The sequence below is a fragment of the Podarcis bocagei genome (genome assembly GCF_964188305.1).
Source record: "Podarcis bocagei genome assembly, chromosome: 1".
NCBI lineage: Eukaryota > Metazoa > Chordata > Lepidosauria > Squamata > Lacertidae > Podarcis > Podarcis bocagei.
The window spans coordinates 127589110-127616587 of NC_138125.1; the positions used below are offsets into that span (position 1 = coordinate 127589110).

The 27478-nt window shown below is 42.9% G+C and overlaps 1 protein-coding gene across 4 annotated transcripts in view; it reads left to right on the forward strand.

The window, feature by feature from the left end:
- The window catches only part of SLC39A10 (solute carrier family 39 member 10), a 57776-nt gene that overhangs the window by 12302 nt on the left and 17996 nt on the right, over positions 1 to 27478 (forward strand). For 2 of the 4 annotated variants that reach the window (XM_081213030.1, XM_081213029.1), the window contains exons 2-4: positions 16348 to 17376; positions 19532 to 19739; positions 22559 to 22591. In XM_081213030.1, the coding sequence (XP_081069156.1) occupies positions 16357 to 17376; positions 19532 to 19739; positions 22559 to 22591 (1261 nt within the window). In that variant the 5' untranslated portion in view covers positions 16348 to 16356. Of the gene's footprint in view, positions 1 to 1791; positions 2382 to 16347; positions 17377 to 19531; positions 19740 to 22558; positions 22592 to 27478 lie in introns of those variants that run through there. The other 2 variants (XM_081213031.1, XM_081213032.1) reach the window with 2 other exon arrangements.

Here is a 27478-nt window from a genome sequence, read left to right on the forward strand (position 1 = left end):
TTTGTTAGTTCAGACAAGCAAGCCCTGCTTAGAACAGGGCTGGCAAAGGCTATGGCAAAAATACCTTGGGCTTGCAGCTGACGTCTCTGAAATACAGATGCCTTGTCTGTTATTGAATATGCTCCTATAGAAACAAGTATATGTTGCTGTTATCTGCTACTACACTACATGTAAGTGCATGTGGCCATTGTTTTGAGATCCGGCGCTGGCTCCCATCAGCCCTGCCAGCGTGACCAATAGTCTGGGATGATGGGATTTGTAGTCCATCATAATCTGGTAGATACCAGGTTGCGGTAGGCTGTTTTAAAGACATATCTTTATAAACAGTAGCCATCTAGAAAACCTACCAAGTTTATTTTTAACATACTTGTATTCAGATTTTTAGTCAAGCTGCATTAAGCATACAAATTCGTTTATGAAAATTGAGTGTTTAAAAATTATTTTGAAAGATTATTGACTTGAAGAGGAAGGAAGGTGAGGATAAAGTAATGTTAGTAGGATGGTGAAAATTGGAGATTAGAAAGGAAGAGCAGGTGCCCAGTATATATTTTGTAATTGCAATCTTCCCCATAATTGCTAAATATTAACAAGCTTGGGCTCCCTAGAAAATTCAAATTCTGCATGAAGTTATTAAATTTCACATACTGAAAACCCCAGAGGATATCCAGAACTTGCAATGAAATCCTGGGTGGTATTAGCTCTGGAGATGGGGGAAATGAGCACTCAGCCATGAAGCTCATCTCGCTACTTCTAAGCATACAGATTTTGGGGGCGAAATATATCCACTTACGCTATCTTCAGGCAAAGACAAGCTATAAAACATAAAACATCCTCCCTGGATGCAATTATGGGGATGTAAGTGAACATTTATAATTTTCATCTCGTTTTCTGCTATGTCAAACATCTCATATTCAACTTTGTATTTTGGATCTTAGCGCGAAGAGGTGGAATGCAGCAAGCTAATGCATTCAGGACCATAATTGTCCTGTGTTAAGCAGTATTTTAGGTAATTACACATTCCAACGTCTTTTAAGGATTTGTGGGGTGCTATGCCAGTTTCTCATTGAAATGTGTAATTTAAATATATCTTATAAGGCGGTTGGCTTGAATCAAAGAAGGAAAAACTTGGCCCCAAAGTTATCCTGTCCTTTTTTCATTTAAGATAAATATTGGACTCCCATATATAGCATTATTAACTAGGAAATGTACTTGATCCTAACTTTGGATTTTTAAAATCTTGATTCTGCCATGGATATGATGCTTTGACTTCCTTAGTCTTGGAACAGGAATAGTGGCACAGGACACAACCTTATATAATGCCATTTTGGTTACATTTCAGTCAGTGTTAGAAACTGAGATATAAAAGCTATTTGCCATATGGCTCCTTAAACCTAGGTTTCAGACGCACTAACAGAATTTTTAGGCACTTTAAAAAAATTACAAAGCTGAAAATGAATTGTGTATATTGTCAGCTCTAAGTAAAATCTGACTTGCGCCATAGTAAGGCAGCAAATAAATAAATAAAACCAGATGGTGGAGATGCCAGGCCCCATCCTGGAGCCCAGGCATCTTCACTTGGCCAATAGCTAGGTGCAAAATGCACCTGGCATCAGGCTAATTTTGAACACTGATTTCAGTGTAACTGAGACATGGGACCTAGGGCTGGGCTGGACTGTGTAGATAGGAGAGGGCTTGATTCTCTCTCTTTTGTATACAATTAGTATTAAGGTTTCTGTTTTACAATTTAAGATACTCATTTTGCATCCTTAAGATATCTGTGACTTCCCTTCTCTTCTTTCCATGGTTCATTTTGCAATATATCGCCAGGTCAAAAATTATGAGACCGATATCACAGTATGGATTTCAAAGCAGTTTTGGATGATACATCAATATATCACCCAGCCCTAGCCTAGACATACCATTGTGGTGACCTAGGTAAGGTGCCATTTGGCGATTTGCTTATATATCAAGAGTTTCTAACCCTGATTGTGGAACATTAATGCCCATAACTTGCTGGGTGGAATACAGCATTATGCTGAGGTGATAGTTGACTTCCGCTAGGGCAGCAGTTTTGTTGAATCCGGCCAGTCGTATAAAATACATGTTCAATGAATTATACTCTTTAATCATAGAAGTGTGAAGTTACATGAGTTCATTGGTTTGTGTGTGGTGACTTCAGGCAAAAAACCCTTCTCCAAGCACATGATATGTTTGAATAATACCGAGAAGAATTTGTGAAGGGGTTCGCATTGTTAAGAATTAAAGTGGACCAATGCTCTTAGTGGGATGAGTTGAGGGAAAACGATAGATAAGTGCATTGATTTATTCAAACTGCTGCATATTCTGTGCAGAATTCAAGTTAGAACTTTTTGCGAAAAACCGTGAGTAAAACATTTCAAAATGTGACAAAACTAAACTGTATTTAGTTTACTTATGGACAAACGTAAACATGTTGCTTTTTCAGGAAGATAATATTGTGGTACATGTAATGCTAATACACAGAAATGTGGTATTTCTTATTTAAAAGTTGCAATAGTCTAATTAGGTAATGGATGTGATCAGAATGCGGTAAATACAGAATGTGTTAATAGAAATATCCTTTTAAATTATATTTTAAAAATTCAAATGGGAAGTGAAAACAGGTTTTGCTTTGTTTATTTCTGTTTTTGTTTATTTCTGTTTTACTACTTTGTCTGCTCACTACTACCAGTTTTAAAAGGAGTTTTAAAATGTAGACATAGAGATGGAGTAACACATAACAAAGTATAATTTATCTTTGATCTAATAAAATTTTTCAAATCCATACGCAAGAATGCAGATTTACAAAATGTATTGGGTTTCAAGAGACACTGCTGTTTATAAAAAAGGCCATCCTCTGTAATACAACAATTTTAAAATATATTTGTATAAGTTTAAGACAGGGTAGATAGAGTTAAGGTTATACGGATTACAATACTATATATGTCTACTAAGTCCCACTGAGTTCACTGGGGCTTACTCCCAGGTAAGTGGGTACAGGATTGCAGCCTTAAATCAGCAGGTGGGGATAGTGGGAATAACGTTTATAACGAGTTACCCGTAGTGTAGTCCATGCATTTCTTGAGCAAATGTGCATACTGGTCTGTTGCTATGACAATTAAAGCAAGTTGGTTTGCAACCAAATGCAGGCATTATACTATCTAGCAACACAATCGATATCTCTGGCTGTGCATCCCAAATGCCTTTTTTACTACACCATTGCATCCGCTTAGAGATGTTTTGTATCTGCCTATAATTTCATGCACTTGAAGGTCAGATACTGTTTTTTGTTTGCATGGAGAATTAGGCTTTCATTGAGTGGATTTGTGAGCTTATTTACATGACTGCCTTGCAGTTTTCAACCAGTGTGCCATGACACCCTGAGGTGCCTTGATTGATGGTCCGGGTGCTGCAGGCCTCTGTCCCTCTTTCCTTCCCTCCTCCTCTGATGCCCTCTCACGTCTCTGCCTCCCAAAGGCTTGCACAGCTGTTTGTTGTAGCAGCCCTGGCTACAAGCTCCCCAGGCGAATGGTGCCTCTGGGGCTGGCCAGGGGGGTGCCCCTGTGGGGCAGTGTCTCTTTGGCACCTCTCTTGGGGGCAGAGGGGCAGCTCAGAGACCAGGGACGGCAGCTGCGGCTGCCCAGTGGACTCCCAAGGAGAGGGGAGAAGAGGTTGAGGGAATACTCCACAAGGGGGAGAGTGTTTGAAAAGAGGTGAGGGGCTTCCTGCTTTGCAGGCAAGGGTTGGCATAACTAAGCTGAGTCCCACAGGGGTGCTTCAGAAAAAAGGTAGTTGGTCAAGGGAGCCGTGGACCCCAAAAAGGTTGAAAAACCTCTGCCTTACTTTCTTTTCTTTTTTTGCACTGTCAGAAAATGCCATTTCTGCACGCAAAGCGGCCTTGCTCTCCTGAACAGACAAATCTGTGTCCATCCCAGTGTGTTTGATTGAGATTCATGAGTTCAGTTTTATGAGAGAAGTGTAGAATTTAACATGTTTATACAAAATCAGGATTCGCACCATTGTTAAAAAGCAACATGTAATGGAACAGCTCTTTAAAACTCCCAATTTTAGCTTTTAAAAGTGCACCAGTTTTTATCTACTCTAGTTTGCAACATCCATACAGGTTTTTGTATGCATTATAAATCTTCAGAGCACTCTCATATTAATAGCAAAATACATCAAATCTTTTATTTTTGCTCTGGTCAAATCTTCTGAATTCATTATTATGGGCTCTTCTGTAATCTCTACCCATTATCTTTCGATTCCAGTCAAACCATCATTCTTTTAAATCTTAAAAGGTTGAAGCTAATTAGCAGCACTAACCAAACTAAGGTGTTGTTGTTTTTTTACTGTTTAAAATGTTGACTTGTTTAAAATATGCTCTTCCATTTCAACTGGCAGTTTGTATTGGGTTCATTATTTAGTTAATTATTATTCTTTGAGTAAAAGAATTTCTATACCGCCTTTCAAGAATAAAATTCCACCCAAGGCAGTTCACATAAAATAGAATAAAAAGGTAAAGGGACCCCTGACCATTAGGTCCAGTCGTGACCGACTCTGGGGTTGCAGCGCTCATCTCGCTTTATTGACCAAGGGAGCCGGTGTACAGCTTCCGGATCATGTGGCCAGCATGACTAAGCCGCTTCTGGTGAACCAGAGCAGCGCACGGAAACACCGTTTACCTTCCCGCCGGAGCGGTACCTATTTATCTACTTGCACTTTGACATGCTTTCGAACTGCTAAGTGGGCAGGAGCAGGGATCAAGCAACGGGTGCTCACCCTGTCGCGGGGATTCGAACTGCCGACCTTCTGATCAGCAAGCCCTAGGCTCTGTGGTTTAACCCACAGCGCCACCTGCGATCCTATAAAATAGAATAGAGAACACCATATTATTAAAATTAGCAATCCAACATCATTCCAGGGATAGTTCAGTCAGTAGACCATGGGTTCAAGTCCCACACTGGACAAAAGATTCCTGCATTGCAGGGGGTTGTACTAGATTACCCTCACGGTCCCTTCCACAAGTCTATGATTCTATGGAAAATACAGTGGTGCCCCGCAAGACGAATGCCTCGCAAGACGGAAAACTCGCTAGACGAAAGAGTTTTCCGTTTTGGAGGTGCTTCGCAAAACGAATCTCCTATGGGCTTGCTTCGCAACACAAAAATGTCTTGTGAGTTCCTGCGGGGTTTTTTTCCTTCCCCCCTTTTTTCTAAGCCGTTTATCCGTTAAGCCGCTAAAAGCCGCTAATAGCGCTAATACTCTAATCCGTCAATGGGCTTGCTTCGCAAGACGAAAAAACCGCTAGACGAAGAGACTCACAGAACGGATTCTTTTCGTCTTGCGAGGCACCACTGTACAGCCTAATACAGTCACCAAGACAAGGGTCGTATAGTCAGATCGGACCCCCAGGAACAGTTAGTTCCTGCAAGACAAAGTAAAAAAAGGTTATTTTATCCCAGCTGGTTATGACATAGCATTCCCTGTATAAATGAATGAATAAGACATGTTGAAGACACAAGATTTACCCACTCTGGAAGAATGGCAGATGAAGCTGATGGACTATATGGAACTGGCAGAAATGACTGGCAGAATCTGAGACCAGGGAGAAGAGTCGGTGGAAGATGATTGGAAGAAATTTAAAGACTATCTACAGAAATATTGTAAAATTAATGAATGTTATGCTTTAAGGGAATATGAAAAATGGGTTGTTAATAGGGAAAAATCTAATGTCACTATTTTAAGACCAAAGATTAGGATAAACAAAGAGGGTAAGGATTTGCTGAGCCAACAAATTGAACTGGAATACAAAAAAGGGAGGTATGAGGAGGTCCGGGAAACAAGCTAAGGAAAATAAGTAATAGAAAAATGGAGTGGTTAATAATCATTTTTATTTTGTATTTTTTTTTCCTTTTTCATTTTGTATTGTAATATTTTTTAAAAATCTTAATAAATATCTTGTAAAAAAAAAGAATAAGACATGTTGAATGTGTAAACAGAAACTTTAGTAATTGGATCTGATTCATTAATGGGACTTCTTCATCTTGAGAAGATAAATGACAAACGTCTTTGGAAATTCTCCAGCCACTTTGCCATGCAACATCTCCCCCCTCACACACACATATTTGATGCGGGGGAAGCTAGTCCTCTTAAGCTTATAGAATTAGCTCCAACAGTTCTTTGGGTCCTGACCTATATTCCTCCTGTGTAACAGCAACTGTAAGTCTTTCAGAGTTGATGACCCTCCTGTAAAAGGGAGAGAGAGAAGCAGCTCACAAAGAGCTCCTGATCTTGTGTTGTTTTCAGTGCAGCTTCAGCTTTCCATGTACTTCTTTAACCTGTAAACACAAAAGAGGTTGGCACGAGTTCAGGCTTTGCTGTTTTAGCGAAAGCGTATTGGAACAGAACCTTTCGTGTTATGAGGAATGCTGTTGCATTTACGCTCGCATCTCATGCAGAGGTCAACTTCCCAAGTTCCCTTTTCTCCTATCTCTGCCTTTACAGTAAGGAACTGACCAAGACACTTCTAAGTGCTGCTTCTGTTCAGCAAGGATATACCGTATTTTTTGCCCCATAGGACGCACCGGCCCATAAGGCGCACCTAGTTTTTTTTGGGGGGGGGAATAAAGGGGGGAAAATATTTTTCCCCCAGGCGCGGGGCTGGGGCGGGGGAAGCCCGAACTTCCCCCGACCCCAGCCCCCAGAACAGACAACTCTCCGCAAGCCGTGGGAGCCCAGCGCCGGGGCTCTCGCTCTCCAGGCTTCAGCGAAAGCCTGCATTCGCCCCATAGGACGCACATACATTTTCCCTTCATTTTTGGAGGGGAAAAAGTGCGTCCTATAGGGCAAAAAATATGGTAATCTGATTTGAGGTCAAGAAGGGCGGTTCTGGAATGTCATTGCCAACATCATCATTAAATTGGCCCCTTGTACCCGGGCTGGTTTTGTGATGGTGTTTTCATGGGTCTGACTCTGCTTCTTATAAGAGCCTTAATGTGCTTAAATGTGTGTTGAGAGACTTTTAGGAAGTGCAGTTGCTTTAGTAACCAGGTCTAGACATTGATAGAGTCAGAAAAGGCTCTGTTTTTAAAAGAAGAACAATGCACCCCCATCTTTCTTGGGAAGACGCCATTATCCAGTCTCTTCTCTGCCCTAATATGATTGATGATAACAGCTCATTTAGTAATACAGTGGCACCTTGGTTGTCAAACATAATCCGTTCCGGGAGTCTGTTCGACTCCCAGAACAGTTCGGAAATGAAGGTACCACTGTATATTGGTTTGTTCTTTTTTCAGTTTTGGAAACCACTTTAAACAATCAAGTACTGGGCTGTTTAACTGAATAGTTTCTTGGTCTGTTTCTTACAGGGAAATTAGAATGGAGGACCCCTTTAATAGGGCAGAATCAGATGTAGATGAACTGGGCAAAGGAATACAGTACTGTGGACTTTGAGATGGGGAGCATGTAAAAATAACAGTGCAGGGCATATTAGAAATGTCGGTGGTTGTGATTTATACCCACAGTTGGAAGACAGCATGCAATCTGTTCTTCTGAAGCAGGGGCTACATATAAAGAGAAGCTGCTCTGGTGGCTTGGATTCCTTAAATGTGCAGATCATGCCAGCTGTAGGGACTGGACCCCTTCAAATGAGAGTGGTGCTGTAAGAGCGATTTAATTTTGGTGAAACAGGTTTGCAGAGTCACTGTAATCACACTTCATGTTCTTTCCGCATGGAGGATATAATGTAGTTGTCGCTCAATCCTCTGTACTCCCATAATAATACGTTCTCTGCATAAGACTAAAGGTCTGTCTAGCCCAGGGGTCAGCAAACTTTTTCAGCAGGGGGCTGGTCCACTGTCCCTCAGACCTTGTGGGGGGCTGGACTATATTTTTTTTTTTTGGGGGGGACGACAAATTCCTATGCCCCACAAATAACCCAGAGATGCATTTTAAATAAAAGCACACTTTCTACTCATGTAAAAACACCAGGCAGGCCCCACAAATAACCCAGAGATGCATTTTAAATAAAAGGTCACATTCTACTCACGTAAAAACATGCTGATTCCCAGACCATCTGCAGGCCATATTTAGAAGGCGATTGGGCTGGATCCAGCCCCTGGGCCTTAGTTTGCCTACCCATGATCTAGCCTGTCACCCTGTTGGCAATAATGGCCAGCAAGATACCCTTGGGCAGTGTTAGAAACTGGGATAGGAGTGCTAGAGCCATATGGCTCCTGGGACCTAGGTCGTGGGTGCCAAAACAAAATATCTAGGCACCTTATTTTTAATTTTATTTTTGCTGCCCTGTTACCAGGCCAGGCAGCCCCACAGCAAAATAAATAAAATAAAACAAAATTGCTGCCAGGCAAATCAGGTGGTCTACAGGGTAGCGCAGCAGCAAAAGAAGCCCTTGGGATTCTTACAAGCATTGCCTGGTGGGGATGATTCTTTTGATGTCTCCAGCATTTGAGGTACAGAGCCTGTGAACATGAAGGTTCCACTTCTAGCTGTTAATGCATTCTTAATTCATAGCTCTATCTTCCATAAGAGAACTATTGCACTCATGTCCTGCTTATGAACTTGCCATAGGCATCTGGCTAGCCACCGTGAGAATGGAATACTGGACCAAATGATTCAGGAGGGCTGTTCTTAATCTTCTTAACTTCTGTCCTTATTTAAAAGCTACTTAAACTACTGTCTACCACATCTATTTTCTGCCAGTGAATTCAGCAAGTTACTCATTGAGTGCAGAAATACTTCCTTCTGTCTGTCACAACCATACCACCAATAAATTTCACTGCTTGACCTTGAGTTAATGGATTTGGCCTCATTTGGATGTAACTTCTCTCCGCTTATTAATCAGGACTTTCTTGTTGCACTGTAATGAAAGACTTTGTTGATTAATTAACCATGGTTTCCTGTTACAACAGGTTCGAAACAAATCAGGATTTCAAACCAAGCTCATAGTGCACTTCCAGATTCTAGTAACCACGGTTTGCCAGTTCAGAGGCAGTATCGCCCAAATATTTGTTAAAAAGAAAACTGATGAACTTGAATGTTACTTCAACGAAACCCACACATGCATGCACATCAAGAGCATTACATTGTATATATTCTTAGCATGATAACATCCCCCCAAAAAACCATTGTTCTGCACAAGGGTGCAACTACCAGAGACCCTTCTCCCTTCAGGATAGATCAGCGGAAAGAATTGCAGACTCATGTTGTGTCTGGCTTGCATTCATGAGAGTCATTTTAAGAATTATTATTCCATAAAAGCCATATGTTGTGTTAGAACTGGTTGTTCAGATTGTTTACAATATTACTCACTCCTGGCAAGTTCCCGTTAACTCTCCATGAAAACCTGCAGTGTCTCCATAATTCATCTTTATTACCTGACAAAACCTTACTTAGCAGACACAGTTTATATAACTTGCAACCTGAAGTCAGCAAAGCATCCCTGGTCTGATGCACAGAAAAGACCTGTTTCTAAAATACACAGGGCAATAACTGAGAGGAAGCAGCTGTCAAATGATAGCCAATGTGCAAACACTTCGTTGCACTTCCACCCTGATAGGCTGCTGCTTTTATGCTGCGCCAAACCATCCTTTCGTTTGCCAGAAACGTTGCTTTGGTTGCATAACAATTTCACTGAGGGCAAATGAGGTTTAGGGACTGTGGTCTAACTCTGAATAGTTTTGGTCGACTTCTGATGTTAGCACGAAACCAAATTTGATTGGCTGCACGATGTCTTCCACTTTTCTAGGGATGAAACTATACATGCTGCATTGAGTTCTGTGGTCTTTTTAGGGACGGCTTTGCTTTTATAGAACTGAGTTCCTGGAGGCTGCAAATTGAAGAGAGGGGAGCATTTACTTTATCCCCCCCCCCCCGCCGCTGCCATTTTCCCACTAAGAATATTCACCACCCAGGTTCTTTTATCTGCAGGGGGAAAGATGAGGATGCCTGTAAGTTTTCTACTGTGAGATAAAAGTAGCTGGGTGTGGGGGGAGGTTGCCAGATGTTTGCCAAATGCACTCCTTTGCAGGTCCGGTGTGCCATATTTTAAATGTTTATTACATGGTGTTTTATTTCTTCTGCCATGGATAAGTTTATGATTGCAGGTGAAACCAACTTTTAAGACTTTGGTGTTGAATGTGATCAAGCCATACCTCTTCCTGTGAGCATTGATTCTGGATGCTAGAAAACGCAGAAGGCAGTCGTAACGTTCTTAGGCCAAGTCACGATCACCACTAACCAGTGTTAGAAACTGAGATATAAAAGCTATTCGCCTATGGCCGCTTAAACCTAGGTTATGGACACAGCAACAGAATGTTCCCCCCCCCCGCTTTTTTTTTTTTACAAGATTAAAAAAGCTCAAAAAGATTTGTGTATAATGTCAGCACACAAAAAATAAAAAATCACAATGTGGTGGTTTCTTACTTTTTTTGCTGCTGTTTTGATTCCCTTGGGTTATTTAAGGTGTCTTTCTTCATGGCCTTTTGAAAAATGGGAGCCATTCCAAAATGAAGGTGTCAAAAATAAAAGGAACACCCCAAATCAATGTATTTTGAGCACATTATTCTGGAGTAACTACCATTTCCCGATTCTGTACTGGCAACTGAAAACAGTTGCACAAGAGAGCAATACCATTTTCTATAACATTTTAAGTAAGTCACTTTCTTGGATAAGTTTGGTGTACTGTAGAATCCTTCTGTCTCCTACCCCCACTGGTACTGCCATCACACCCTGAGTACAAAATAACTCCTGCTAAAATCTTACATTCGTTTTTCATATGGTCTGGTCCTCTGAAGATTGTAAAAAAAACAAACCCCAAAGCCAGGCTCGCCCTGTCTGCCCCCCAAATATTCTTATGTGGGTCCCTTCTCCAGTCTTCAGAGAGTGGCTGCCCTTTGGCCTTGCTGTTTCCAAGCATTTTAAAAATTCCAGATGGCATGACTTAAAAAAAAAAAACCTAAGGTGTACAGCAAACAAAAAAGTAATGTGTGAATATTCCCTATTGCAAGCTTAAAAAAGAAAGAAAGAAAACTGTGAGGAGAGTATCAGAAGCAGGTTTGCGCTATATAGGAATAGGAGAGGAGTGTATGTTTGAGCAGGGAAATCCAGATGTTACTTCTGTAAGACAGGTGTGGGGAACCTTTGGCCCTCCAGATGTTGCCGAACGACAGCTTGAACTGAACTACAACCTTTGCTGGGGCTGAAGGAAATTGTAAGTCAGTAACATCTGGAGAGACCAATGCTCTCCAAACCTGCCTTAAGATAGGCACTTCTGAATTGGTGCAGTTGGGGTTTTTTTGAAGAAGAAGAGAAGAGTTTGGATTTGATATCCCGCCTTTCACTCCCTTTAAGGAGTCTCAAAGTGGCTAGCATTCTCCTTTTCCTCCCTCCCCCACAACAAACACTCTGTGAGGTGAGTGGGGCTGAGAGACTTCAGAGAAGTGTGACTGGCCCAAGGTCACCCAGCAGCTGCATGTGGAGGAGCGGAGACGCGAACCCGGTTCCCCAGATTACGAGTCCACCGCTCTTTACCACTACACCACACTGGCTCTCAACTCAACTAGAAACAAATCAAGAAGAATCGGAAAGTTTGCTTGCATCTTGCTTCTGCATACCTAGAACGCAGCATCTCTTTCCCCCCCAGCAACAGAGACCTGAAAAACAGTGTATTGCTTTTTAGACAACGGGATTGTTGAAATGTTTGGTACCGGTTCTCAGAAATGGTGCTGAACGAGAGGTGAATTTGGTGCATCAAGTGGTAACCGGGACTTGCGTAACAAGCACGATGTCCCCCGAAGAAAAGGTACAATGTGAAATTAGGGATGCATGACTACATTTCCAAGCATGGTCTTAAGTTCGGCTGTATGTGATAGTCACATGAAAGCGATCATGAGCTAGCAGAAAGGATTAGGATCATACTTGAGTCAAGGGTACGATCTCAACAAGGGGAATTCTTGCTAATGTTTAAAGCAATTCAGATGAGGCAGGCACTTCATGTTTTCAGGCTTTGCTGAGGACTTATTGATGTGTGGGACGTGGGTAGCAGCTCTGGGTGAAGCAGACAAGCCTCTGGCACTATAACTGAATGGCTTTACTGGATCGTCTCTTCAGAGTGCTTGTACAGTTAGTGGAAATCTACCTGCCAGGCTCCTTAAGTTCCACTTGCTTAGATTTACTGCTTTGTATTTCAACAGAAGTCTTGCATATCTTGGCCGCTGTGCTGCCTACCTGTCAAAACAGTGAGTGCAGTATTTCTCAAACCTGGGTCCCCAGTAGGACTGGGTGATAACTCTTTTTCAACATAATGATATTTATCACCAGCTAAACATCTTGATAAGGGACGTGGGTGGCTCTGTGGTCTAAACCACAGAGCCTAGGGCTTGCCGATCAGAAGGTCAGCGGTTCAAATCCCCGCGACAGGGTAAGCTCCCGTTGCTCGGTCCCAGCTCCTGCCAACCTAGCAGTTGGAAAACACAACAAGTAGATAAATAGGTACCACTGTGGCGGGAAGGTAAACGGCGTTTCCGTACGCTGCTCTGGTTCACCAGAAGTGGCTTAGACATGCTGGCCACATGACCCGGAAGCTGTACGCCGGCTCCCTCGGCCAGTAAAGCGAGATGAGCACCGCAACCCCAGAGTCGGTCACGACTGGACCTAACAATCAGGGGGGTACCTTTACCTTTAAACATCTTGATGTCTGAAATAAGGATGGAGCTTTGTAGAGGCATGAGCTGGCTTCATGATTTTTCCCAGATTGTGATTTTTGCACACATATATTGCCAGGTCAAAAATCATGAAAGCAATATCATGGATATGGGCTTCAAACCAGTTTTGGACGATATATCGCCCAGCCCTAGTCCACAGCTGTGGTTGGACTATGACTCCCACCATCCCTAGCTAGCAGGACCAATTATTAGGGATGATGGGAGTTGTAGTCTGGCACTAGAGCTGGAGGCCCAAGATTGAGAAACACTGTCCTAATGTCACCATGATGTCAGTGTACCTAGCTTTAAAGCAGGGTGGATTTCATGTAAATCAAATTGATTTAAATCACTAGTCAGTAAGACTTGATTTTTTTTTCTTCAAAAAGGCTCATTCTTGCTGGTATAATCTTAACATTTACAACCAGATGAAGGTTTCATTTTTGGAAAAATAATTTTTCAGAGTGTTTTTTAGTTATATCAAAAATTACTGATTTATTTATACTATTAGAAACGCATAGACAGATAATTACGAAACTATTGTGAGGTTTAATAAGTTAACTTTATATTTGGACAACTTTTCTGCTGTACTTTATTGGAAGGAGAAAAATAATAATTTCCTTAATAACAATTTAAACAATTTATTTAACTAAAACAATAACATTATAGCATATGTATCCATGTTTGTTAACTGATGTGGTTAAACGTTTTGTTGTTTTTAAAAAAACTTAGACTGAGTTTTAGCACACATGAAAAACTTAAAAACAAACCCTTATTTCTTGATGAACAGCCTTTGGACTGTAATGTAACTTAAATAGAAAGCTACCTTTAGAAATATTTTTCCTCCAAAGGCATTTTATTTTAAAAATCCAATTAAAATTTTAAAAATCTGATTTTATTATTATTATTATTATTATTATTATTATTATTATTATTATTATTATTATTAAAAATCATTTATTTTTGTCCACCCTGCTTTAAAGGAAACAAATAAGACTGCACTCTTGATTGTCACCGTGCAGGTTCTTTTGGACCTGGAAGAAGGAGGAATGGGGATAGAACCTGCTTACGCATGCTCCACCGATGTGCATGGGGACTGGGAACGGAACCCCTGCACAAAATTGCCTGCACTTACTTTCTGCTGCAAGTGGTTCCAGCTGCAAACCCCGCTTTCAGCAGGAGTTGGCTGCTCTCAGGAGCTCCTGAACCAGGACTTGGCATTTGGTGGCAAATTTAAAAAGGTGCTGAACGCAAACCCCATTTACCAAAGAACAGTCGGGTGCACACTTCAAGGCTCTTGATTGGCCTTTGGCCTCCCCATACCTGCCATCATATAGTACATGATTTCAGGTGCTGGGCGCATGAGTGAGGCTTGGGGGGAAAGGCCTCGCAGGTCAAATTGGGACTCCTTCTGGGCTCAGGGGGTGGAGGACTCACATGCCATGGCGAATTCACCTTTTGTGTTCTCTGTTTCCACCCATTGACTCAATATCCTCTCCCTTTTCGTTTCATGCGTTACAGTGGATGGGGGACCCAGCTGAGAAGTACAGGCAGGGAAGGCAGCAGTGGCAAGAAAAGGAATACATGTTCCTCCTTCCCCTGCAGTGATCTTCTACTCCTTTGTCTCTGAGTGAAATGTGCTTCAGAAGGAGGATTTCCACCCAGCCCTGTTATCTGATCCTGTACACTCAAGGCAGGCCCAAGTCGTGATGCTAGTATGATATTTGTCTTATGCCATATTCAGAAATAGCCCATTCACATCATTCATGGAAGCTGGGTGGGGAGGTTAAACAGTTACCCAGTCCAGTCCTTACAAGGCAAGAGCTATTATGCATTAAAATGTCCCAGCAGAGCCTGACAAGCAAGTCTGAGGGCTTACGGGGACCTTCTATGGCAGGGAAACCTGGCGCACAAAGAGTTTTTGAGGCTCTCCCCCACCCTGCGTACATTTAATTTGTGCAATTGCTGCAGGCCGGCTGCAAGGCACATACAGTTGCGATGGCGCAAGTTAAACACGTGCAAGTTGCGAGTCGTAATAAATGCACCAGTTGCTTTATTTTCTATAAAAGCAAACAAAATCGACCAATACAATTTATAATGTCGCGTATGAGCATGTTGCACACTGGAGCTTAAAGCAGCCAGTTTGTCTGCAGAAGCTGGAGGTTGAAATCTCCACTGTATCACTTGCTGCTTTCCAGCTAATTCAACCTCGCAAGATTGTTGTGAAGATACCATATTTTTTGGAGCTTCTTAGATGAACAGTTGCATTTATAAATCAGTAGATGGGTGGCATTATGGCTGGCACCCTCCTCTGTTCCTCATGAGCTCCTTGGAATTTCCTTGTGGCTAAATTCCTAGGGTCGTCCAAAAGTTAATATATATTTTTGCATCCATTCTTCGATACGGATTTTTTTTTTTTTTTTTGTCTTCTTATGTCTAAGATAACAAAAGAGACGTAACTGGGGGGGAACCAAACAATTCGCTGTTTGTTCCTGGGGTCTGCCAGAATGGCATTATTTAACACCATGTACAAAACTTGAACCTTTGAACCTTTTCGTAAATGATGCTGTCTTCACTTGAACAAATTCCAGCTTTTACATATTGGCAGCATGGAAACCTCACTGAGGTTAGTGGAACGTCATTCTGAGCTTATAAAAATGGGAGCAGGTAAGTTGTCGATGTGCCTTTTGCTGTCTTGAGTTTTGAAGAAGAGGTCCTCTGAAAACATTCTGTTCAAAATGCTAATTGGGAAAGCCTGTTTTCTGTAGTAAGTATGTACACCTATGCAGTTTATGAGTGTTTCATTGTGAGTATGAGATAGATGGAGGGAGAGGGAGAAAGTATAATTTGCAAGGATCTTAGTTTTGGAGTATTGAAATAATAATGCCACTTCAGGGCTCAGAATTGTGCAGTGTTCTCATGAACGGGCATTTAGCAGAAAAGCTATGACTCACTCTCACTTTTGCTTTCTACTGTAGTCGAAACTGCTTTGATCCTTAGACCTTTTAATTAAATAAAAGGAGAGCTGTGATTTTCTCCTCCTGTAATGAGGGTTTTTATTTGAACCTCCGGTGTGTGTGACATCAAAGAAATGGATGGCTAGCCAATGTACTATAAAGAGACTTCAAATGTTGATTGCTTTACTATAGTTAAAGAGCTTTGATGGCTTAGAGTTTGAACGTACATTTCCAGTTCACTTTTTAGGAATGGCTGTAATAGTCTGTTTTGCCAAAGAAACAATTAAGAGTCCAGTGGCACCTTAAAATACTGAAAAACACACTCTTTTGTGATACCAGTTTTTATGGGTTAGATTCCAGATACCTTTGACAACATAGATGCTAGCCTAGAAAAGCTTATACCTTAACAACCTTACACCTTGTAAAAATCTTCTAAGAAACTCCAAACATAAAGTTAATTGCAAGGCTTTCTTGAGAAGTTTTGCCTACTGCAAATGAATAGGTGGTGGTTTAGAAAGGTAATTGCTGTTTGGTTTGGTTTTGAAGGTTTGTATGGGATCTTGCAGAAACCATGCAGCTCTGAAGTCATTTATTGTCAGAAATACTTCGGGGTCAGATTTAACAGCCAAGTGTTTTCTTTCCTTTTCTTTCAGGAAACAGAAATGAAGGTACACATGCACACACAATTTTGCCTCATTTGCTTGCTAACATTTGTCTTTCATCAATGCCACCATTGCCACGAAGATGGACACGACGAAAGTGCCGAGGTCACAACCGCAGCGTCACAGCCGCATAGCCACAACCACAATGACTATCAGATCTCAGAGAAGGCTGAAGAGAAACAGAAATACTACATTGAAAAACTCTTTGACCGCTACGGCGAAAACGGAACGCTCTCGTTTTTCGGCCTGGAGAAATTGCTGACGAGCCTGGGCCTGGGAGAAGTGAAAGTAGTGGAAATAAATCATGAGGACATTGGCCACAATCATGTTTCTCACTTAGATGCAATAGAAGTACAAGAAGGAAAGCATTCCCATTCCCACCACCACCACCCTCCTCATTCCCATACTCACTCAGAGAACCAGACCACGAACGAAAGGCCTGCCAAAAGAAAGCGGAAATGCGACCCCGAGAAAGAAGCGGCAGAGCCATCTTTAAAATCGGAGAGCAAACACACTCACGACCACAATGACCACAGGCACCACGAGCGCCGGCTCCATCACCTCGGCCGCAACGGTACTCGCCACTCCCATAACGATTCCACCAGCGCCAAGGACCACAGGGGGCCCAGCCACGAACCTTCGACGGAGACCAACATGACTCAAGAGCAGCCCGAGAAGTCGCACAAAGACAACAGGAGGACACGGAAGGAAAGGAAGAAGAGAAGCGGAGCTTCGGTGGAGGCGGCACAGGGCTTTACTCCCAGCCACGAATCCGCCAAGCAGCACGGACACAACCGAGTTCACAAAAACGGCCACGCGCAAGACACGGCCCTCTCGCACGCTCACGAGCGTGATCGTGAGCGTTCGCCGGCCCGCGGGCATCCAGACCCGAATCCCGCCAGTGGAGACGGGCATCGCCGTGGCAGGAAGCACGAGGGGCAGATTGGCATGAGGAAGCGTGCTGTCCTCTCAACACACCCTCACAAGGACCATAATGGAGATGAGCACCACCACGAAGAGGTCAGTGTTAAGCCTGAGAAGGCCTGGGATGCAAAGGAGCACTCAGGCAAAAGAACTAGTGTAGTAGCACCTCAGTTTACATAACCCTCTGGTTACGTAAACGTCACGTTACGAAAGTGGCAAACCCGGAAGTATCGGACCAGGTTTCGGCACGTGCGCAGAAGCGGTCTACTGCCCCGCGTGCATGCGCAGAACAGTGATCCTCGGGTTGCGGAAACCTCGGGATCCAGCCGGACCTCCGGAACAGATCCCGTTCGCAACTGGAGGTACCACTGTATGTCTATGGCTGAGTGTTAGAAGCTCAGATATACATAAACCAGGCGCCAACTAGCTCCTTAAACCAAGGTTACAGTCGCTGAAACGGAATGTCTGGTTACCGTTCTGGGGTGAGATGGCTCTAAAGCCGTGGTTCCCAATGTGGGGCACATGCCCCACAAGGAGGGCAATTAGATTTTTAAGGGGGGCAGTTTGGAAGCTTGTTTAGACCAAGTTAATGGTCTTTTTAGGTTTCTTCCTCATGAATAGGAGTTCACTTTAATAATAATAATAATAATAATAATAATAATAATAATAATAATAATAATAATAATAATATGTCACGGGGGGGGGACCAGAATTTTAGAGATGCTTAGGTGGGCCATGGCTAAAAAAAGGTTGGGAACCACTGCTCTAAAGCCTTGTTTTTCAAATGATGGACTGACCGATTGATTGTCAGTTAAAACATCTGGCTAGTTCAGATGACAACCTTGAGCTAGGTTAAGAGCTTTGAGAAGAAAAGTCACTTGATCCAGGGACAATCCACACATATATTGGCCTATTCCTGCCTTTTTCCCCTTAATGGTGACACGGACCATTCACAACGTAGGGGTGTTCTTCACAACCATGAGCAGGGCAGTGGGGTGGGGTAAGTGAAGACAAGCTGAAGCAATTGACTATAACATTGCTCACTGCTCCTACTTGGTCTGCACAGAAAAAACATTTTGGTTCCCGAAATTCATTCTGATGGTGCAGATATGATATAACCGATAGAATTCTACAGGATGTGTTGTTAGTGTGTGAACACAGTCCAGCTACAATGATCCACAGGTTTGAAAACCAGGTTTGTAAAGACATCATTATTGCCATTATCATTTGTTTATATTCTCCGTCTTTTCCCCAAACTGGGATGCAAAGTGGCTTACACTAATTAAAACAACCCAGATAAAATACAGAAGGCTAAAAACCCATGGCTTCAAATTCCCAGGTTGCAGAAACTTTTCTTCCACCATCGGACCAGGTTTTTCCTGTGTCTTTTTCCAGCTGTAATAATTAGTATTTCATCTTCGGTAGACCCAAACTATATTCCTGCTCCTCTGGGAGGATTTCAAGAAACGCTGTGTCCACATAATTTCCAGTTTAATCTTTAAAATTTTCAACAGATTAACTGAGAAACACCAGGCACAAGTAAATAAAGTAATGGGTACTCATTTAATTAATTGACACATTTACCCCACTCTCCAGCTCCCATATCTATGATAGTAATACAGTTTATGCCCTCGGTCTCAACAATTTAAGGTTGTGTGCACCCCACGCATTTAAAGTACATGGCTTCTCCCAAACAGTTATGGGAACTGTAGTTTTACCCCCTCTACAGAGTTGCAGTTCCCAGAACCCTTAGCAAACTACAGTTAACCCTGATTCTTCAGGAGAGCTAATGATGCTTAAATGTGCTTTGAGTGTATGGTGTGTGGTCAGCCTTTACACACATAATCCAAAAGGAAGAGGGATTGGGAGGAAGGAGAAGAAAGCAAACTGGGGATTTAGCTCTTAGGTACAGATCCAGCTAGAATGGAAAGAGTTTTTAAAAAGAGGAGGAACAAAAAGTTGCTTATTTGTCAGCTGAGCTGATGGGGAGGTCCCTCCGCTCTCTCTTTTCTCTCTGTCTGCTTTGCTCCTCTACTGTTAATGTTCTTCAATAAACTGTATGCCTTTCTTAATACGGCTTTCCCCCTTCTCGCTCCTACCATTGTGCCAAATTCTCCATTTTCTTTTGCACCTTTTTGGAGCGTGTTCTCCTTTAACTCTTTTGTGTTTTGTACAACCCCCTTGCTTCCAAATGGGAACTATCCTGACCAGTGTAAATAATTGCCTTCTTCCCGACTTTCCTTTTTTGCAGTGTTTAAACTTCACTCAGCTGCTAGCGCATTACGGCCTTCATCCCACCTCTCCCATTTCCCCCAGCTTGTTTACATACCTGTGCCCAGCATTGCTGTATCAGATTGACAGGAGACTTTGTATTAAACATTATGAAGATCTGGTGATTGAAGACTTGAATAAAGGAAGAAATGCATCGCTTGGGAACATGGAGAAAACCGGCGCATCGGGTGAGGAGATTCGTGATAAGATTCGTGTCAGAGAAATGGGGAGAACTTGCGTTTTTGCTTTACTATTTCAGCCTTGTTAATGATGTTTCGTGTTGTTAAGTAAAGATCTGATGCAGACCCTTTAGTTAGTAACACACATTGTGACAGCTTTGTTTCACCGTTCTTCTAAGGTCAAGTCAGGCCATTTAAAATACTAGAAGCCACCTCTTTCACACCTGTCTCTGAACAGGCATATGAGTTCCGTAGAATTACTGTTTCCTCCACTTCAGGGCTTCTGCTGAAGCCTCCATTTCTTGCATCCATTGAACTTCTCTGCTTTGAGTAGAGGAAAGACACACCTTTCCTGAGAGAAGGATAGCATCCTAGCCTATTGGGCCGCACAGGCTTCAGGTTTGCAGTACTTCGTGATAATAGATTCAGGCCGGAATCCTGTGCGCCCCAGGACTTCACAGTTTTTGTTGACATTTGTTCACACAGAGCATTCCCTGCTGCAGGCGACCAGCCCATGCGCCTTCAGCCATCTATTAGACAGTACAGTGGTACTTCAGATTGCATACGCTTCATGTTAAAGACTCTGCTAACCCAGAAATAGTGCTTTAGGTTAAGAACTTTGCTTCAGGATGAGAACAGAAATTGTGCTCCGGCGGCGCAGGAGGCCCCATTAGCTAAAGTGGTGCTTCATGTTAAGAACAGTTTCAGGTTAAGTACGGACCTCCGGAACAAATTAAGTACTTAACCTGAGGTACCACTGTATTGTTTTTTTTTAAATCCTTGGTCCGAGGACCATTGCACATGAAACTCTTCTATTTTAAAAGGGTCCCCTGATGCATCTGCTTCCAGACAGACGGCTGTTTGTTCCGCTGTGTCTTTGCCACGCAGATTGGAAGATTTCTTCCACGCCATCGCAAGGCAGTTTTGTTTTGTGCAGACAAAATCCTCTGATCTATTCGCCCGCCACGCTTGAATCACTTCCCACAGAGAGGCAGTTGCCACCTTTAAAATACAGATCCACAATGCATGTTTAAAGCACATTTGGCTCACATTTGAAACACATGATTTTCCCCGGGGAATCCTGCGAACTGTAGTTTGTTAAGGTGCTGGGAGCTGTAGCTCTCTGAGGGGGTGGCCAACTACAGTTCCCAGGATTCTTTGATGAATGTAATGGGCTTTAAACATGTTGGATGTGCTTCAAATTTATGGTGTGGGTCTGCCTGTGCTGCACATTACAGAGTAACAATTTTGTGGGTACCAGCTCTCGTAGAACACACACACACACACACATATATATATACAGTGGTGCCCCGCAAGACGAATGCCTCGCAAGACGGAAAACTCGCTAGACGAAAGAGTTTTCCGTTTTGGAGGTGCTTCACAAAATGAATCTCCTATGGGCTTGCTTCGCAAGACGAAAATGTCTTGCGAGTTCCTGCGGGGTTTTTTTCCTCCCCCCCTTTTTCTAAGCCGCTAAGCCGCTTATCAGCTGATCCGATAAGCTGATAAACCGCTAAAAGCCGCTAATAGCGCTAATCCATCAAGGGGCTTGCTTCGCAAGACGAAAAAACCGCTAGACAAAGAGAATCACAGAACGGATTATTTTCGTCTTGCGAGGCACCACTCTGTGTGTGTGTGTGTGTGTGTGTGTGTGTGTATATATATATATATATATATATATTCAATAGTTACAATACAACACATTTTCAATCAATATATCCCCTCCTCAGACATCTCTCTGATGATGGTGGCATTAAAATGTCCTGTTCTTCTTCAATAAGTGAAAAAGAGAGACCCTATCAGAACGCCTCACATACCATCAGCGACTAATCAAAGGCAACTCCCCCAAAAAGATACCTTGGGCACGATCTGACCTGGTGGGTACCAGCTCTCAGTTGTGGCAATTACTCAGGTTTATCTGAGTTGGCAGCTTTTGCTTCCCTCTACAGAACAAAGTGAGCTAACGGCCTTCAGAAAATAGCTCTTTGGACATAGTCACAGCTGTTTGCATTGACCTCTTCAGGGTGACAATTTTCTGCTCCAGCATAGACTGTAGCTGGGTAGCTACCTGTAGCTGGGTGATGATTCCATAAGTAGGACTTCCAGACGAGGAACCCATGCACAATAGCTGTGCTTAGGTGTTCACCTAAATCGGTGGTGCTTAAATGGGATGGGGGCAGGGGCTGTCCACGCAGCTCAGGCCCCTGTTGTCTTCATGGGCATCGGCTCTGACAGGGTGTTTTTTTGTTTGTTGATATTACCTTCAATGCAAATAGAATGCTCCACATGATGGGGGAACCCTGCTTTTTCAGGGTTACTTACTGTCTGAAGGTTTCTGCTGGCGTTGAAGTGAACACAAGTAAAAGCACCCTGCAGATCTAACTTGTTCAGCATGGGAAAGTCAGGTGGGCCCTAACACACTCAGGTGGTGTTACATTGCATGGATACTCCTGCCCCTATGCCAAAATTCAAACAGATGCCTGAACATGACTAACATTTTAAGAATAGAGCACCTAAAGTTGCCCAGAATTGGCATGTTTTGTTTTCCTACATGCATTTCGTATAGGCTCATAAGCTCAGGGTAGTACCCTATAATTGAGGTCTTCTTAGTGCTTTCTAAAACATTTTTTTTACCAAACCTGTCCATTGGACTAGAATACAAGCTTTTGCAGGCTTCTTTCAAGCAGTAACTTGGTGTTCTGAAATCAGGAAGTCTGCTGAATTAGAATAGGGTGGAGCCAGTTTGTGGAGAGAGAGGCCCGAATAGCTTGAAGGCAAAGACAGCACAGCAGCTTGCATACTTAACATCTCCTCTCCGTTCGCCCTAGCTTCTGAGCAAGAGGAAGTCTCAAGAGCGGCAGGTTAGTATCAGCTAATGTCCGAGTGGAGTAACTTGAACCTGTTTCCCTCTGCCCCCTGCCCCCCACCCCCTTACTCTTCTTGAGCAAAGTGTGTAGCGCATGTCTGGGGAAGATTCAGCCCTCTAAAAAAAAAAATTGGACTCCCAGCAGACCCAACAGCCAGCATGGCCACCTGTCAGGAACAATGGTAGTTGTAATCCTTCAAGATCTGGAAGGCATCAAGTTTCCCAGCTCTGGTGTAGCATGAAAACACAGTCTGGCCTGCAGACAAGGGAGTTGTCAAAGAGTCAGATCTCAAGTCCCAAATTGGGACGATTCATTAAGAGTAGCGATGGAGATATGAGAGAGAAAACAAATACGGAGCATAAACAAACACAGTGGTTTGCTCGCCAAGGATGTTAGCCTAGCCCCACTTACCTGGATTAAACCGCATTGAATTCAGGTAGAGATGGCTAGGGTTGCTCTGTGGGTAATCTGCTCTCCCTAAATAGAATCGTAGAGTTGGAAGGGACCGCAAGGATCTAGTCCAGAGTTTCCAGCTGTTGTTGGACTACAACTCCCATCATCCCTAGCTAGCAGGACCCAGTGGTCAGGAATGATGGGAACTGTAGTCTAAAAACAGCTGGAGACCCAAGTTTGGGAAACCCTGATCTAGTCCAACCCCCTGCAATGCACCCAACCTGAGGCTCGAACCCGTGGCCCTGAGATGAAGGGTCTCATGCTGTACCAACTGAGCTATCCCACAGTAATCTTAAACCTTGCAAAATCAAGGATAATGATGGGCAATAGCTGCCATTTTCACAGTGGAATCGTCCCCTGCTTTTTAACACTGGAATCGGGGGCGGGTTGACATGGATGGTGGATCCCTCCAGTCAAGTATGGCCGTGTCGACCAGGTATACCTCTAGGCAGAATTTTGGGGCTTGTCCGTGTACACAGGGACAAGACTGGCATTTTCCAGTGACTCGGAAAGGTGGAAGTAAAAGGTGTGAACAGGGAAAGATTTCCTGATAGAATCCCATCTCCATGCATGAAGAATGCTTGAAGGTTGGCAGGTAGACCACTGTGGCACATACTTTGAATTTTTTAAAGATACAAGCATTTTATTTTCATTTTTTAAAGATACAAGCATTTTATTTTCAAGCCTCTGTGCACCATTATACATAGCAGAACTGCCAACTACATTCTGTTTCTGGAGCCTAGTGCAATCGCTGTAATCTTAGAATCACTTGAAAGGAATTGCCCTTATTTTGAAAAGAATGCTCTTGCTAATGGTGGCTATTGATTAGGCATTTTGCACTTATTCGCTTAGAAATAAAGCACAAATTAAGTATGTTCTGATGTATGTTAATAATTGTCAGAAATAATGCACTGCCGGTAATTAATTTTAATGGCTGTGGCATCATTAAGAAAGGTTAACTTGTTGTGTATAACTCTCCTTTAGTGGCACAGCTACTATCTCATTAACTTTGTTCAAAGATTCGGCAAATACCGTATACGCTGGATATGGTAGCAAATCATTTGTTTCTCAGGGTAGACGTGTTTTAGCCAGAGTTGACCCTCGTTTAATTGCCCGGAGAGTTCCTGAAAAGACTGCTAAGCATTTTCTGCCAATTAAAATGTTGAAACTGTGTGTAAACCAATCTCCCCACCACCACCCCAGACACACCAAAAGAAACCCCTGTCATCGTGCATACGCCTTAGAACCCAGTTAATTAGAAAGTTTCCACAGATGAGTGCTTCATTTTAAAAGAGGGATTTTCTGCCTAGATAATGAGGGAGGGAACCGATGAATAAGTAATCTTGAAGACCGTCCATGCTTTAAGTGACCTAATTTTGCAAAATTAGCGGCAGACATTTTGGTGTTTTTTGTTTTGTTGAGAGCCCAAATAAAAATTACTCCAGTATGTTGCAGTCCTGAGGAGATGTCTGGAAGCGATCTATTTTGCCACTTGTGAGTTTCAAGCACAATCCTGCATTTGCAAAATGATCTGTCATACAGAATCATAGAATTGTAGAGTTGGGAGGGACCCCAAGGGTCATCTAGTCCAACCCCCTGCAATACAGGAATCTCAGTTAAAGCATCAATGACAGATGGCCATCTAACCCATCGTTCTGCCCAGATACTGAGGTCCAGCGCCGAGGGCCTCCTGGCGGTTCCCTCACTGTGAGAAGCCAAGTTACAGGGAACCAGGCAGAGGGCCTTCTTGGTAGTGGCGCCCGCCCTGTGGAATGCCCTTCCACCAGCTGTCAAAGAGAAAAATAACTACCAGACTTTTAGAAGACATCTGAAGGCAGCCCTGTTTAGGGAAGCTTTTATTTTATTTTATTTTTAAAAAAATATTTATTGAGATTATACAAAAAATTACACATAAAGAAAAAACAAACACAAGCTAACAAACACAAGCTAACAAGAAAGTTGACAAAAAGGCAACCTAGAAAGAAGGAAAAAAAGGAAATAGGAAAAAGAAGAAAAAAAAGATACTTTAAAAAAAGGTAAATCCATTTTTCAGCATCTTTGATCTCATTTGCTTATTTCCTTGACCTCCTCACACCTCCCCTTTTGTATTCCCGTTTTCCAAGTCTTTTCAGCAAATCCTTACCCTCTTTCATTTGACTTTGCTCTATACTTAACCTATTATAACTATACATTTTCATCCGTATAGCTATCTATATTTACCTATTCTTATTAACCTTATTACCAAAACCACTTCTTTTCAGTCCAACATCATTTTAACATTCATTAATTTTGCAGTATTTCTGCAGATAGTCTTTAAATTTCTTCCAATCTTCCTCCACCATTTCTTCTCCCTGGTCTCGGATTTTGCCAGTCATTTCTGCCAATTCCATATAGTCCATCACTGTTTAGGGAAGCTTTTAATGTTTAACAGACCACTGTATTTTAATACTTTGTTGGAAGCCGCCCAGAGTGGCTGGGTGGGCCCAGCCGGATGGGCGGGGTATAAATAATAAATTATTATTATTATTATTATTATTATTATTATTATTATTATTATTATTATTATTATTATTATTATTATCCTCTAATGAAGGAGAGCCCACAGCCTCCCCAAGGAGATGTTTCCACTGTCGAACAGCTCTTCCTGTCAGAAAGTTCTTCCTGATGTTTAGTTGGAATCTCCTTGTAACTTGAAGCCACTGGTTTGAGTCCTGCCCTCCTAAGCAGGGCGAAAACAAGCTTGCGCCATCTTCCGTGTGACAGCCCTTGAGATAATTGAAAGATGACCGTCATACCTCCATCGCAGTCTCCGGCTAAAAACGCTTAACTGTTCTTGAGTTGCTTTCTATTTATTTATTTTAATTGCTAACAAATGAAATAATTGCTGGCACTCGGCTAGTGGTGCATCTTTATTTATGAATACTTACCCTAGCAAGGTAACTCTGAATGTGGAAATGAAGCCAAGCCATTAAGATGGCTTGTAGCTATGGGCAGAAGGGTGAAGTCCTCCCAACACCCCTGTCTTGTTCTGGCCTAGCTTTGCTTGACACAGTGTTTTCTTTGATGCCAACTTCCTCCTTTGCCCCTCTTCCTCCCTTGTCTGCTCTTCCCTTGGTTCTCTTTGCTTCTTCGCTCTGCCACACACACCCCAGTGTTCCTCAGACTCCTGCCTCCTTCACCCTCTTCACACTTCTCCTACCCTTTTCTGTTGCCCACAGTGAATCGTGACCCATTTTCTCCCTTCCGTTGGCAGCTTCTGTCTCTTTCCCAGCCTGTGTGTTTGGCCTAACATCCCTCCTATAAGCTTTCTGGGCATAAGATGCTTCTATTCAAAGATGCTGTATGAAAGATATATTTAAATGCCCCTCTTAATGGCACCCTTATTGAACCAAACGCCCTTCTTAACAACTGCAGAACAGACCTCAGGGGATTCACTTAAGCTGAGGGCGCCAGCTATTCATTTGCCAATGTTTGGGGCCCGAATCCTGGATGCTCCAAGCCAGCCTTCAGCTTGGCTTTTCCCTCCCCATTGTTTCCTATATGAGGCTGAGGGTTCCTTCCCAAAAGTTATAAGCACTCTTATGCCTCTTTTCTCCCCCGCCTGTTCCGCTTTTATGATGTTGCCTCTCCTCCTTGCATCCAGGATGACCTCGCTCACAAACTTGGGTCTCCAATTGTTTTGGGACTGCAATTCCCATCATCCCTGACCTCAGGTCCTGCTAGTTAAGGATGATGGGGTCTGTAGTCCCAAAACAGCTGGAGACCCAAGTTTGGGAAACCCTGGCCTAGATGCATGGCTCTTGTTGATTCCATTACTTTTCTATCACTAGCTGATGTTGGAAAGTGTCGCATAATTCAACGTTGAGCTAGATGCTGTCAGGAGAAGCAGCGCTGCCATATCGGGTCTCTCCCCCCCCCCTTTCCCCTGCAACATGTAAAACTGAATATTCCATCAGGGTGTGCAATTCTCTGACATGCGGATAGCTTGTCACGAGGGATTTTGTGTTTGGTTGTAGGAGGGATTTACCTGCGCCCACTTCCAGCTTCCATTCCATTCTGCAGTGTGTTGGTTGTGTCCAAAGCTAAAGCTCAAACCATTCTCCTCCGCCCCCTGTACTGCCAAAAAAGACTCTTCAGAGGATTGGCAATACCGGGGGCAATACAGGGCCACAGTAGAATACAGTGGTACCTCGGGTTACATACGCTTCAGGTTACATACGCTTCAGGTTACAGACTCCGCTAACCCAGAAATAGTACCTTTGGTTAAGAACTTTGCTTCAGGATGAGAACAGAAATCGCGTGGTGGCAGCGGCAGGCCCCATTAGCTAAAGTGGTGCTTCAGGTTAAGAACAGTTTCAGGTTAAGAACGGACCTCCAGAACGAATTAAGTACTTAACCTGAGGTACCACTGTATGTGATTGCTTGAAA